This window comes from Urocitellus parryii, chromosome 2 (assembly GCF_045843805.1).
Source record: "Urocitellus parryii isolate mUroPar1 chromosome 2, mUroPar1.hap1, whole genome shotgun sequence".
Classification (NCBI taxonomy): domain Eukaryota; kingdom Metazoa; phylum Chordata; class Mammalia; order Rodentia; family Sciuridae; genus Urocitellus; species Urocitellus parryii.
In genome coordinates this window covers 30,398,226-30,414,599 of record NC_135532.1, presented here as the reverse complement: position 1 = coordinate 30,414,599, position 16,374 = coordinate 30,398,226, and the positions used below count along the sequence as shown (strand labels likewise).

Genomic DNA, 16,374 nt, shown 5'->3' with positions numbered 1-16,374 from the left:
ATGATAATTGTGTTTAAAACAGGTAGCAATCTGGACTTTCTTTCTAAAACCTGTTATATTGGTTCCTATTTTTCAAGGAATTCAATCTGATGTTAAAAGACATGTCATAACTTGGATTTCAGACTTTAGTGCTTCAGAAATATGTTTATATTCCTCATAAAGTAATTATGGCTATCTTAAGACAGAAAAGGCAAATGGCAGAAATACATGGGAAATATAATTGAAAAATGCAGTGGTCCAGAAGCACTTGTGGGATGATGTCTCTGAAAAGCTGCTCAAAGCTTCAGAGTTTGAAGTTAAATTTTTGATGTTGTCACTCTCAATCTATTGAATGGCTGACAGACAATCAAACCCGTCTGGCTGGCTGGCAGCTCATTTTGCTGGCAGGTGGCAAACAATTAGACACACCAATTTGTGCCTCCTGATGACATTAAAGCATGAAACTAAGTTGTATGCAGGGCCTAGTGATTTGTGTGAAAGCATTTCAAAAATAATACTCTTTGCCGTGGCAACTCATTTCAGACTGCCACCTCCCATTATGGCTTTGAGCAGTGAAGACGACAGACTTGAGTTACGTGCAGTGCAAGGCCGCTTCTGTTCAATCCGTCATCAGTGCCCCCTGAGACCTCAATCCCCTCCTTTCATCAATATCACCTCATCATTTACATTTGATAGTACTTGAGCTACTGCATATATTAACTACACTGGAGACTCTTTTCCTAAAAAGAATTGAAATATGCTTTGTGCTCTTCAATTTCATTTCTACTTATGCAATTTAGAATAATGATTCCATTCCCATTGCACTTTGCACAAATGCTACCATGAACAAATGGAGAGGTTTATTTTTTTAAAGCAATATTCTCAAAAGTATAATAAATTTTGAGTAGCTAAGAACATTAGCACTCAGGTGATTAAGTTTTACATAAAAAAAATTCTTAATAATAATCCAAAGTAAAACAAAAATATTTTACTTAGCCTTTATTCCACTGAATTCTCTTATATAAATCACAATAATTCTTTGTATTTATCAGTTTGCATTTTAAAAAAATTTTAAGTATATTAAGAGGGGACACAAAAATTAATAACCCTATATTAAATTATTGAAACTTTTATTTCTAGATATAGACTTACAGATATTCACAAGTACATACACTTAAAGACATATACTTAAACAAACTCAGAAACAAGACACACAAATAGATCCTGGAAACATAAACCACATATGTGAAATAGGGGACATCAATGTGAAATGGACTAAGGAACATTCACTATATGAATGAACATATGAATATAATATTAATACAAAAAAAACTAAAAATAAGAGGAACTATTTGCTGATATTTTATAGTCTCACCATTTTTCACATTTTAAAAATTTTTACAGAACACATTTTGTCTGGTCAATGACAATTATTTGCAAACATTCTATTTCCTGTAAGTTCATTGAAAATAAAGTTATTTTATTCATATTTGAAAAGTTTTTAAAAATAAAAAAGTTATTTTTATTCATATGCCTTTCAAGAATATTATTTGTCAAATATATGCCACAAGATATGGCTTTTTTGCTGATACTAAAAATCCTATACGGAAGACTATTTCAAATGATTTTTACTTTTTTAACATAATTCCAATTAAAATTTGAATTTGAATTTTATACTTAGAGCAAGCTATTAATATCCAAGAATTATTATAGAATGTTATAATACTATAATGGAAATTAATGTCATTTAGATTTACATACTATGTCTTAGAGATATTTTGCCTATTCTCTGTTCCACTTTATACATAAAACAAGTCCAAAGAGAAAAATGACTTCTCCATTGCGCCAGGGTCCCTTGATGATGGATTGTAACCAAAATATGGAGTTTTCTATTTCAGATTCAATGTAATATTTACCACATCATTTTGAAAATCTTTTTCTGAATCCATTAAAATGTCCTATGAGATGCATCAGCTTGGTCTATCTCTTTGATATTCTTTTTAATGGGAATCTACATTAATACAGTTTTTGAGGCCCTTCTACATAAAATTCAATTAATAGAGTCTAATTTTCCTTCTACATATAGAGCACTGTGAAAAAGAAATCCAATACCTACCTGTCAAAGGAATGAAACTGCATAGGAAGAATTGTTTGCGCTTCTCTCTTTAATGCTGGGTCTGGGTATGGGATAGGTTCAGGGCCACATTCTGCAATTTCAACAGGGGCAGCCACAAGACTTTTCAAAATTTCCTTGACATTGATCCCTTTGGTCTGACTAATGCTAGATATGGATGGTGCAGGCTTCAACATTTCATTGGGATTTTCAGTTAAGCTCTCTTGTGATTTCTTCACCTCTGATGACAAAGTGGATAAGAGTTCACTCATGGCATCTGGGCCTGTAGTAGTCTCTAATTCCGCCCCATTCAGGATGCTAGTCACTTGCTCCTCTCCAATTCCTGAATCTGTATGAGGAATTGAACTTTCTAGCTGAATATCTTCACCAGGCGTTGGTGTCTCTTTTTCCTTTATAGTGTCTGGAAATGCAGCAGGTGTTTCTGTAATGAAAGAATTTAATTTTATAATATTCATTAATAAAAACTTTGTGTTATTAATAAAATGTTCTTGCAGTGGAATAAAAAAAATAAAATGTGAGAAACAAAAATTTGCACAATCATGATTGTGCATAATAACAACTCTGTTACATCATTCATATACACTTTTTTTTTTTGCTCAGCAAACATCAAAACGATCCTGTTTCTTTCAAAAATCATCTACAATTTCAAAACTAATGCCTTTAACAGCATCAGGAAACTGTTCTTATAATTTGCAGAAGCATCTCATTAATAATTATTATATGAATTTCCCCTTTAATTTTTCATTGTCAGGTATCAATTATATATAACTTTTAAAAATATGAAGTAATTTTATACCTGCTCTGGTACTTCAATAACCAATAACAAAATGTCTAAAATATTTAAACTAGTTAAACATATTATTTTAAAATTACATATAATACATAAAATTCTTAAAAATGTGTAAAATGTGAATTAGTTCAAAACTAAATTAATTATAGAATAAATGTTCAAGAATGTAGTCTGTATGTGCCTTTATGATCATCTTCTTTGTGAATAAATATAAACTTCAATTTGCAAAAAATGAATAGGAAACATATGTATATGTCTATATAGATATGAAATGCACATGTTCCTAATTAAAATCGATGAAAAATATATCAAAAATGTCAAATTCTAGGGCTGGGACTGGGGCTATAGCTCAGTGGTAGAGAGCTTGCCTACCACAGTGGAGGCACTGGGCTCGATCCTCAGCACCTCACACACAAGAACAAACAACCAAAGTTAAAAAAGGGTCAAATTCCTATCAAATCTAATTATATAAAAGTTAATATGATGAAGTTCTTCACATAACAAAATGTTAGCAAAATCTACCTTAAAAATTATATAATCTGGGGCTGGGAATGTGGCTCAAGCAGTATGCCTGGCATGCGCTCAAGCCTAGCATGCGCGCGGCGCTGGGTTCGATCCTCAGCACCAAATACAAATAAAGATGTTGTGTCCGCCAAAAACTAAAAAAAAAAAAAATATATATATATATTTAAAAATTCTCTCTCTCTCTCTCACTAAAAAAATTATATAATCTGGGCTCTCGCGGTAGAGCACTTGCCTAGCATATGTGAGGGTTTGGGTTGGATTCTCAACACCACATGCAAATAAATTAATTAATACATCAACAATATAAAAAATATGAATATATGTAAATATAGCAGTCTTTAAAGCAGTCATTTTGAAAAACAAAATAAGGATATTGTTAAGAGAAAATATATAAATTATTTGCATTTCCTACATAGTGTAGATAATCATTATATGTTAACTATTTGTATTTCCTAGTATTCAAGTATATCCTTTGTTAAATAAGAAAGGCAGACTAATTTATAAGATCTCTTCATTGTTGGGAGGCATAAAAACATGTTGAAGGTTTTGTACCCACATATTAAGGGACTGAAAATAATGTGCTGGGATTTCCTAGTAACAAAAATCTTTGGCCCTGTCACTTAGACAATTTTGTTAATCTTTTGAATGTATATTAATAGCATAACATTTAAATTTACTGAATATGTAAATTTATTACTTTTTCCAGATGAATTTCAGAATAAATTTGCCAAGTTTCAAAAGCCAGAAGAATTTTATTCTCCTGTTCTATTGTCCTGTTCTATTGATCTGAGTGATATAGTTTGTTTGATATAAGATAAAACAAACTCTTCATTTTATTTAATCTACCAAATGCCCAATACTCATTTCAATTGATTAAAAAATACATCTTTCATAATAAAATGCTATGTTGCAGCTTTTCTTATATTTATTAAATAGCTTTTAGTTTGGTTTGCTTGTTAATTTGGTCAATGGAAAGAAAAAAAATTAATCTGGGAAATACAGTAATAATATTCAAATACTGAATGATCAATGTGAAGAACAGAGTAGATGTACTCTTTATTGTTTCCAAGATTAAAAATTAAAATCACTGCAATAAAGTGTTAAAGGCAATTTCAACAACACTTGGAAAAGTACTAGAGAAAACAGGTAAGAGGTAAAAATAATAAATATAACTCAAGAGAAAAGGGTAATATGCCACTGAGAAAAGAGGATAAATAGGAGGAATGTTCAGGAGAAAAAATTAATTATATTTGTATCAGTGAAGTCTGTAGAAACTGAGATATGTATATATATGTGTGTGTGTGTGTGTGTGTGTGTGTGTGTGTGTATCTGTAAGCCAAGAGAAAAATAACCATACATTTTAGAATCAAACTAAGGTAAAAATAGAAACTTTGGAAGTTGATGAAATAACCTGAGAATATAGATGTCTGAGGTGTTCTGTTCCACTACTAGAATTACCTGAATTTATTTTGACACACCTTTACACACATATAATGCACTTGTTTTGAAAAAAAAATTGTGGAGAAACGTCAAGAAAGAGCTGCACATCAATGGTGACCTTTTCAATGACACAAGGACAGAGAATGGAAGTGAGAGATATAACAACTCTAAAAGAAAAAATAACAAAAAATATAGTATCATGGTTCTAGCATAGGCTAACCTTTCTTATAGTGTTTAATTATTAAAAGGTATAGCATATATAGTCTTGTCTAGCTCTTAGTCTGAATTTAGCTGATTTGTAGATTTGGTTTATAGAGTTTTGGCTTTACATTAACATGATGTCTAAATATTTTTATTTATGTTGTGTTTTATATTAAGAGTTACACAAAAACTTTTCAAGTTGCATTAGAATGAAATATGAATATTTCACTAGTAAAATCTTTAAGTAAATAGAATCCTTGATTTGGTGTCCACAAGCTATCATATCCAAAGTTTTGGTCACCCACTACACAAATTTTTGCTTATCTCTAAATTAATTGACTGTCAAAAAGCATTAAAATATATAACGTACTAATGAGATATTTGAAACTGCAATATAAACATTGATATCTCAACTATAAACACAATTGAAAGTTTGTTAAATTTACCATCATCCTACATAGAGAACACCAATAAAAACTTTAACCTTGAACAACAAATATACCATTTATGGTAACTTTACACCTACATTAATTTTGCTGAAATATTCACAAAATTAAAAACTTGGAACTTAATGGGTTAATATTTAATATTAGAATATTTTCAAATACTTCATCTGAATATTCATACAGTACCATGAAAACCTTAATTTTATTTTTACTAAAACTGAATAATTTAAAAAAGTAAGAAGTAATTTTATATTTCAATGATTGTATCAAATAAATGTTTTATAAAGCACACCTTGTGATTTGTTCCATAGAAATAAAAATAAAAGTTTTGTTATAATAGCAACTACAAACAAAAAGATAAACAGTCAAGAAACCTACCTTAATTTCTCATCATGCATTAACAGCATTTACAGTGCATGCTCTCACCTGATACCCATAAACTTTAGCACAGCTTAGATAACTTACTTTTCCAGAATGAATCCCTGTGACACTAAAGTACACTAAACAAGTGACTTTCATAGAAAATTTGGCATGGGCAACAGAGAAGGAATAAATAAACCTGTGCAGGTCATATTAATGACAGCGGGCTTGTAAGTTTTCAATAATTCTCATTGATTTTTATAGCAATAGGCCATATCGGTACACAAATAGAAACATTACCAGCCTGAGTGATCTTAACCTTGTCAGAAACAAGCAGTTGGATGCCAGATGCCTCTTTTTCTTATTGTATTTCTTTGATTCTAATGAATTCATCTAATACATTTTGGAAAAAAATATGGGGTTAAGTTCAGCAACTGCTATGATGTTTACATGCTGACCTCATTTATCACATTCTTTCATCCAAACTTTCTGTTCTACAGTGATTTATAAAGTGTTTTAATATGTTTTCCATATTAAAGTATTAAATTTGCTATTTTCTAAACTCTCTAAATGAGGAATAACATGAAAAGAAACATACAGCTGCTTGTTAGCACAACATTAAAATTATATTAAGTATTTGCTCAAGTGGTAATATTAAAATTAAATCACAAGAATTTAAAATAAAATAAAAAGTGCATGTATATAATTACATTTACATTTTATTTACATTAATCCTTAAATGCAAAATTAATTTATATAAAATTTAACTTTGACTCCAAAGAAAAAAATAAGAAATAAGTACATTGAAAGATTTTAAATTATTATTAAAGTTCATTTTCTATACACACAAAAAGACTGCAGTGCATTGAGTAATTAGTTGTGATATTTATATAAAGGTTTGCTTGCTTCCTTTATTAAAAGTATGAAAAAATACAACTTTAGGAATTTAATGTTATTACTGAAATATAAACTTAAAATAGATAATTATATCTTCTCAATTACTGTTCTAAGAAACAACAACAAAAATGTCTTCTGATTCATGTTTTGACTATACTGTATGTAGGTGTGAGTTTATTTTGAGTTTACCACTTTTAAAGTACTCTAAATTCTCTGGATATACAAATAAATAATTTTCCATCAAATTGGGAGATTTTTGAGGTCAAATCTTTGAAATAGTCTTTCTGTCCTTATCCTTCTGTTTCCTTTCCTCAAGTACTTCCAGTATGTGTTTGTTTGTTCACTTAATGGTATCTCACAAGTTTGTTACACTCTTTTTTTTTTATTTGTTTCATTCCTTAGGCAAGGATAATTATAAGTAACCTATCTTCAAGTATGCTGATGCTTTATTCTGCTGAATTCCTCCAGCAAATTTTTCATTTCATTCACTTTAACTTTTGACTACAGAATTCTACTTGGTTCTTAATTTTCTTAACTTCTATATCATTTTTTATATTTTCTATTTTGTGAGACACCATCCTCATACTTTCAATTTTTCAGAAAAGGTTCCCTTTAATTATTTGGTCATATCTGTAACAGTTGGTTTAAAGTATCTGTCCAATACCTGGGCCACCTCAGAAGTATTTTCCATCAACTACACCTTCCTTCCCCAGTCATCCATGTATTGACTATACTTTCCTATTTCTATGATTGGTTCACAATTTTTTTTGTTGTTATGGACATTTTAGGTAATATAATGTGGCAATCCCAGAAATCAGACCCTTCCCTGTTATTATTTATTGGCTTTCTTGAACTAATTATGTAATATACTTTTCTATCACCTGTGGACATAGATCTCTACTCAGTTGCCTTGGTAATCAGCTAATGATTTGACAGACATTGCCTTAAATGTACTAGACTAATCTCTTCCACTCCATGCTAGAAGTTCCCTCAGATTGTAGTCTTTGCTCAGGGCCTCAAGGTCAGCAAAGGTGAGGGAAAGAGGCCTTAGGTCTTTCTTAGGCTGTGTACAGTACCAGGAATATGAATATCTCATTCTCAAAGTTATTTAAGTTGAGAGGCAAGGTTCTTCTTTACCTCAAATGGCACTATCACTTGAAGTAGTTATAATGTTAAGAAAATGACTAATAATTTTTCAGCAAATGTCTGGGAGCTAGGGTTTTTGCCACCAAGAAAACTCTGGATCAGGACAAATAATAACAAACCCAGTAAATGAAGTTTTTCAGGGAGTTTCTCTCAGCTCAAAAAGTTCAATGCTGTAGGAACAGGACATTCCAAAGAACTCCAAACAGGTCTGTTCCTTTATGGTGTCTGCTAGCTGCTAGTTTTCACAGGTACTATGGTTGTCTGCCTTTGGTTTTCAAGCTACCACATAGCTGAGTAGAGTGAACAGCAATATGGTGAGTTAAATCACTATGAAGGTTGCTGATCTTGGGAAGGTTGTCCAGTTTTTCTAAAATCAATACTGTTTGGATTGTTGTAAGAATTTGATTACTTTCTAGAGAACGAAAAAAGCTGATTTTGACCAGTGTTCTTACAGTGTTTCTTCCAGTGTTCCAGTGTTCTTACAGCTTTTTTGGAGAAGCAGTACTTTGGTGATCCCTATTTCATTTATTCCTGTAAATCTTACCTCCAAATTATATAAATTTTAATGTACTTTCAATTTTCACATTTGAATAAATCATCAATAAGTATTTACAAAATATTCATACATAAATATTTTATTTTTCTCTTGCCCTACCTTGTGCTTTTGCTCTCGTTGTTTCAAAGAATAAAAACCACAATTCCTTTAGAAATATATACGCATTTCGGTAATATAATGGAGGCAACCATTAATACCAAAAATAAAATGCCAACATATGGGTCTCAGACTTTTCTTGAATTGCAGACAAAGAAATAAAACCAAATACAGTATAACTCTAATGGTATCAGTTAGATAAGCCACAATTTGGCAATATAATGGTCAAGAATTATGTTTTGAAATTCAGGCTACCTGAGTTTCACTCAAGACTTATTTATCATTTTTAGCTTTATGAAATAAAATGAGTCATTTAACTTTCCTCATCCTTATTCCTTTATCTATAAAATGGGCATATAATCATAGAGGCAATTATAGTGATAATTCAAGAACATAAAGTATGAATAGTGCATAGCATAAAGTAAATCTCACTATAAATTTTAAAGATCATGGGAATGTAATCAAGTTGATCAATGTTCCAATTCTGACTCTAAAACTTAAAAAAAGTTTTTCACATTACAAAATGTCCAAGTCCGATTTTCCATAACCTGAAAATATTTTGCCTCATATGGCAAGAAGGACATGTAAGGACCTTGAAAAGAGGATATTATCTTGAGTTATCCAGGTCCTTAAAAGCAGAAAACCTGGGTTAGTGTTGTAGCTCAGTGGTAGAGTGCTTGCCTCCCACATGTGAGGCATTGGATTCAATCCTCAGCACAACATTTAAAGAAAAATTAATAAAGTAAATTCATTGTGTCCATCTACAATTAAAAACAATATTTTTTTTAAAAAAAGCAGAAAACCTTTTCTACCTGATCAGAGGAAGGTGTGACAACAGAATAATGTGCATGGAAGAAGAAAGGAATGAATCAAGGAATCTGGGTGGCTTCTAAAAGATGGACATGGAACGGAAAATGGATACTCCCTGAGTCTACAAAAAGAAATACATCCTTACCATTACTAATGCCTGGATGCTAACCCACTGAAACCCAAGTTGTACTGACCTAGAGGACTGAAAAATAATAATTTTGTCATTAAATGTGTGATAACTTTTTTTTTAGAATTTTTTTTAGTATTTATTTTTTAGTTTTCGGCGGACACAACATCTTTGTTTGTATGTGGTGCTGAGGATCAAACCCAGGCCGCATGCATGCCAGGTGAGCGCGCTACCGCTTGAACCACATCTCCAGCCCCTAATCTGTGATAATTTTGATAAAGAAAAGAAAACTAATACAACACTCTGCATGTTTTAAAACTAGATCCTTCATGATTTAGCTACATGATTTGATTCTTGCCTACCTATATCTAACTCATGGAATGCATCTCTTTCCCTTATTACATTTTACCAACATATGTTCCCGAAATGCACCAAGTGATGTTTCTGAACTTGTGGCTGTTTTCAGGAATTTGCTTCCACTCACTGTCCCCATTCTTTTCACCAAACTGAATTCATCCTTTGGTTCTCAGCATAAATGTCAACTCTATGAGAGGCATTCCCAACTACCAAACTAAATTATATTTCTTATTTTATACTGACTTAAAATGTATTACTTAGGATATACATACTTTTCAAATACATACTTAAGTGTGTTACTTATAAAAGTGTATCTCCCTTGCTACAGTGTTAACTTTGTGGAAATAAAAACATTTTGGTTACTATTATATATCCTTAGTACCTAGCATGTAGCAGGAAATCATTAATTTATTAAGAAGATATATACTGAAGGAATTATTAACTGAATTAAAAGTCAACAGATACCTTTAAATTTAATAATACTGAAAAATATTTATAATTGTTTTTAAAATTTTTTGTAGTTGTAGATTAACAGCATACCTTTATTTTATTTATTTATTTTTATGTGGTGCTGAGGATTGAGCACCACATGTGCCTCACACATGCTAGGCAAGTGCTCTGCCACTGAGCTCCAGTGCAGCTACACATTTATAATATTTTAAGTATTTAAAATTAAAACAAAATAATTGTTAGGAAAAATAATATGATTTTTACCTTTAAATAATGAAAATATATAATATATTCAACATCAGTACTCAAAAAGAGTTCTTCAAAATTTTATTGATAAGAATGTACTAAAGTACTTAAAAATGTTATATATCCACAGAATGATTATTTACAACTTAAAAATTAATCTAAAAGCAGGATATTAAAAATTTGCAATACTGAAAAACTGTTCATATAAATAAACAATTTAATAAATATTAATTGTATTTCAAATTATAAAATAAATTAAAATTGGGCAGTTAAAAATATGTATTTGAAGAATTGATATATCTTTGTTTCCTTAACAAATAATTCTAAAAGAAAAAGTACAAGAAAAAGGTTTATGAACATTTTTATGTTATATACATATAGAATATATATTTACATTCTCATCCTTCAGTAGTCTGCCCAGTGTGGCATACTATGACATATTTTTGTTTTGATACTAATGTACTTTAATTTTATCCTTTGTTTTTACTGCATCTTGTCTTTCTTTTGTTATACATTTGATTTTTTGCCATCACTATTGTATATTCTTTTGATATGTAAGAGCTCTTTACTCATTAAGTCTGTTAACTTTTATCATATAAATATATAATATTTTTCCTATTTGTATTTGCCTTTTTATTTTATTAATTTAGCCATACAGTGCCTTACATATAGCCATATAGATATATAAAGCTTTTATTTAGTCATATCTTTTTCTTCACAGTTTCAGCTCTTGGTATTAATGATTTAAAATGATGTTACGATAATACATAAGTATTCATTTTAATTTTCTATAATTATGTTCAGTTTCATTCTTACCTTTAAATTTTAACACACAGAATTTATGTCACATAATATGTGAGATAACAATATATTAATTATTTTTACAAATGGTTATACCACTTGGTAACCCTCTGCCAAATGATGCTTCCCTCTGCATTGATAATATACGGAATGTTTACATATTAACATACGGGACACTGTAGCCTATTTGTTGACTTCCTATAACATGTCTATTCTTATACTATCTTTTCTTTTCTTTTTTAGCTTTTTTTGTAGTTATAGTCAAACACAATACTTTTATTTTATTTATTTATCTTTATGTGGTGATGAGGATTGAACCCAGTGCCTTGCAAGTGCTAGGCAAGCGCTCTACCCACTGAGCCACAACCCCAGCCCCTACATTATCTTAATTGTTTTATTTCTTGTCTTATTTCTTTATAAATTCTTTTCATAAATTACATCTACTCATTTCCTACAGATCATAAAATAATAGGACCTATTTCTTTGTAATTCCATGTAAAATATTAACTTCCTTCTTATTAAACTAACAAAAAGCTTCTATAGCTTTTAGGATTAGTTATAGTTAAATTCCTTGTTTCCATTTTCACATGGTTTCAGGCTACCATGAATACTCACCTTTATAAAAATTGCTTAGTATTCCCACTAGCTTAATCATTTACTTGAGAAATATTTTACTATAATTACATCTAAGCACAATGCAAGGACTAGAGATACAATGTTGAAAAAAGAGAGGTTCTATTCAACATAGTACTGAAGTCCCAACTGGAGCAATTAGGTCAAAAAAAAAAAAGAAGAAGAAGAAACAAAAGTTGGATCTAAGTTGGAAAGGAAGAAGTTAAATGATCTCTTATTACAGATGTCTTGTTTTTATACATAAAAAAAAACCTTTAAGCACCTTTGCCAATAACAGCTTAATCACAATAGAGAAATCCATCACATCCACCACCCCAAGAATTTTGTAGAGTGTACACAAAGGAAAATCTTGGGACTATCACAGAATTCTATCGATTACGATCTTTTGTTCCACAGCACTAACATCTTGTTAATAGTACTCACAGAAATTATCATTTGAAAGGTATTAATATTTTTCATCTTTAAAACTTCAATTTGCTTCTTTTACTTTCTATCTTCTAGTCCTCACTTCATTATGCTCACTTTTCCTTTTAAATTGAAAAAACATCCTGAACATATGTATAAGGGCTATTTTAATGTCCTTCTCTGATAATTCTACTATTTCTGTTGTTTCTGAATCGGCTCCTGTTTGTTGACTTTTTTCTTCTGTTTATGCACCCCTTTTTTCTTCTGTTTATGCACCTCTTTACATTGCCTAGTAATATTTTCTTGGATGCTAATATTTAATTTATGTTTTCTGGTGAAGTATTGTCTGCATTTCTTTAAAGAGTATTGGCATTTTGGTCTAACTGGAATTTAAATAGCATAGATCAGTGTGATGTTTCAAGTCTTGTTTTTAAGCTCTGTTCTAGTGGATCCAGAGTAGCCTTCATTGTGGGCTAATTTAAGTCACACTATGATGTGACTCTTTCACAATCTCTAGTATATTCCACCATTGTGTATATTAACATACATAAAATTAGGTATCCTCAATTTGCAGATTATACTTAAAGAAATGTAATGGAATACAAGTACAAACACTATATCACTTTATTCTCAACTGCCAGGCATAAATACAAATATCATATATCTGTGAAACCTGAGGTGTGTACTTATTTATAAACAATGACTTCAGAAACATTAACTTTATAATCACTCATGAAATAAGAATACTAAACAGGTCAGGAGATGAGGTCAATATTACCTTTGTAAAATGAGTGGGCAAAGCTCTGCTCAGGAATTAACTTGGCAAGGAATCCATGGTTCAAACTTGGATGAGGGATAGATGGTATGACCACAACTGTGGAGAAAATCATGGAATCAAATTTGAGGCAGCATGTAACAACCTGGAACATGGTCCACTGAAGATCCATGACAATACTATATTACTGCAACATGCAAACAGTACTAGCAACAAAGAATGTATCTCTGAAGAGAAGTAAGAGGTCAAGATAATTAATATACTCACTAAGAGTAATTTTAGTACCACACATAGGGACATACAAATACACAAGAAAATCATAACCAGAAGGTTCAGTATACTATCAATTATTTTATACAGACATGATAGATATGAACACATTAAAAATAAAGAAAAAAGTAAAAATAATATAATAAAGTCTTAGTGTCTGAAATTGTGAAAGGACACAAACTAGAATGGGAGGATGATGTTCAATTGGTAGAATAAAATTAAAAGTGAAACTATATTATAATGAAATAACCTCAAATTTCTATGTTAAAAGTAAACATGACATATAAAAGCAAAATATTATAACTAAAATATAATCCTTATCTATACATTAGCAATGAAAGATAAATAAGATCTGATATGCTTATGGAAAACAAGATGCAGAGATTTGACCACTAATTTCTACTCACTTTTTAAAAAATATCCTTTTAATTTATAGATCACTTGTAATTATTAAGGAAAGGCAATTTCAACTAAAAATTAACCCCATGACACATGAAATAACCACTGAGTAATCAAGGTTACACTAAAAAAAAAGAGAGAAAAAACCTTGATGTAAACACCTGGTGGGAAATACAAATCACTGAAAGCCCCTCACGGTACTAAAATGTAAGTTGCCAGAAAATGTGGTTATTGTTTTCAAGCAGAGTAGACAAAGCTGATAATGTAAGAACTTCAGCAAAATGAGTGTGTTTTGCAAATGAGCAAGACAACATGACCCAAAATGGTCTTTACTGTCTATGATGTTCTCCCTCCACTAGATTTTGATTTTAGTGAGGCCACTTTGTACAAATTTTGTACAGCTTGTACAAATTTAAAATGTATGTCTGATATATCATGAATGACTGACAGGCTATTTAGATAGTAAAATAACTGTAAACAGCAGAAGAAAGCAAGATAGACAAAGAAGGAAAGAAGGGAAGGAAGAAAATTAATTTTCCAGCTTGGTATAAAAATTTATATTTTGGCTTATTCTTAGTCTTGAACAACTCTATAAGGACCTCTTAATTTTCTTGTTCTAAAAATAAAAGAAGAAATGTTTTAAAAAGTATGAGTCACATGCATATTAAATAGTGGTATGGCTAATTGATTTTTATTATTAATAAATAGGAAACAGTAGAACCAAAGCTGCACTCATTCATATATATATATATATATATATATATATATCAAATACTATAAAAATATCATTCACACATTTTATGGAATTAAAATATTGATTTGGCATTCACATACCAATTTTTTATAACTATTTGAGATAGGGACTGGGGCTATAGCTCAGTGGTAGAGCATTTACCTCACATGTGTGAGGCACTGGGTTTGATCCTCAGCACCATATGAAAATAAATTAATAAACAAAAATATTTTAAAAATAATAATTATTTAAGATAATTATGAGCAAGTCCAGTTCAAATATGAATGTAAAAATGAAAAAAAAAGAGAAATAAATGGTGGTGAAAAATAAACAAAAACAAAATAAAGTACCTGTACTTGTTGGTGAATTTATTTCTTGTCTGATGTTTCTACCTGGTTGGCTTCCAGGTCTTGCAGTCTCTCTCTGGGGTTCTAATATGTCACGATACTTAGAAACCATCAGAACCGAAATGAAGTAAACAACAGCCAGAGCTAAGAACTGTGCCTGCTTGCTGTCATCCTGTGTAGAATGAAAAGGCAGTTGGACACTCAAAATTTTTTAAAGTGTTATGTTCTTAAAATATAAGCAACTACTACTATTTTGCTTTCTTTATGGAGACAAAATGATATTTAACTTATATTAAAATCTGCAAAGTATATATTGTTATTTTTTATCAAGTAAACATATACATGAAACTTCAAAAATGTATTATCTGAGTTATAGGTTAAAAATAATTTTAAAAAACTAAAATGTTGAAATTTTGTTAAATAGGACACAAAATTTTATCCTTTGATCTCTTTACCATTTTTATTTATACTATGTAATATACACAATTTGGAATATAGTATATGTGTTCATAAAATATGCAGGTGGCACAAATTTGAAGGGAATAATTTAATGTTCTAGATTTTAAACACTTAAGAGCTTAACTATTATAACTGAATTAAATTAACAAGATAAAATTATAGTTGAAATACATATAAAATTTTAATGCAGTAGGACCTGAGCAAGAAAATATATGGACTATGAAATGAGGGAAATATAAACAATAAAAGAGCCTAAAAGAAGAATTTTATACAAGTTTGATATGAATTTGAAGGGTGACATGGTAGCTTTAAAAAATTCAAATTCAATCTTTTATTGCAATAAAAGATAAAAAGTAATAATCTAATACTTCTGCACAGGAAAAATGACATCTAAAACAATACCAATATTTGAGGCTCCTCATTTCAAAACCTCAATGGTAATATGGACTTTTTCCAGAGGAGAACAGCAAAGTGACAAAGAGTGTGATACAAATGGGCCATGCCAGTTAAGGAGATAATAGTTTTAAAAAGCAGACTGCAGTCTGGGAGAAAATATAACTTCATAATGGGTTTCTTTTCAAAATATAAGAAACTGCATGTAACCTTGAGAGCTCTATTTAAAAAGCCTACATAATCATCTTTTGGGAAATTATGATTAGAAGGGTAATTTATATGACCTCAAAACCATTCTTTTTTAGAACTTTATTTTTATTTATTTATTTATTTTGTGGTGCCGGGAATCAAACCCAGTGCCCCATGCATGCTAGGCAAGCGCTCTACCACTGAGCCACAACCCCAGCTCCCTGTAATAACACTTTCAATGAAACTTGTATCTAAAGAATCAAATGCAAATGCTTATATAAAATCTTCTCTATAAGACAAGTAAAAGTGATTCTTCTAAAATCAAATTTTTAGGTAGAAACCATGGTCCACAGATAATAGGATTAAAAAAAACAGAAATAAGAAAAGCATGCATTCAATTCTAATAACTT

The 16,374-nt window shown here is 30.3% G+C and overlaps 1 protein-coding gene across 1 annotated transcript in view; it reads right to left on the bottom strand.

Annotated features, from left to right (window-relative positions):
• The window catches only part of Nbea (neurobeachin), a 620,123-nt gene that overhangs the window by 382,948 nt on the left and 220,801 nt on the right, over window positions 1–16,374 (bottom strand). The window contains exons 28-30 of the mRNA XM_077795156.1: window positions 14,927–15,095; window positions 13,178–13,273; window positions 2,096–2,534 (exon numbers count right to left, since the gene is read on the bottom strand). Of these exons, the coding sequence (XP_077651282.1) occupies window positions 2,096–2,534; window positions 13,178–13,273; window positions 14,927–15,095 (704 nt within the window). The remainder of the gene's footprint in view (window positions 1–2,095; window positions 2,535–13,177; window positions 13,274–14,926; window positions 15,096–16,374) is intronic.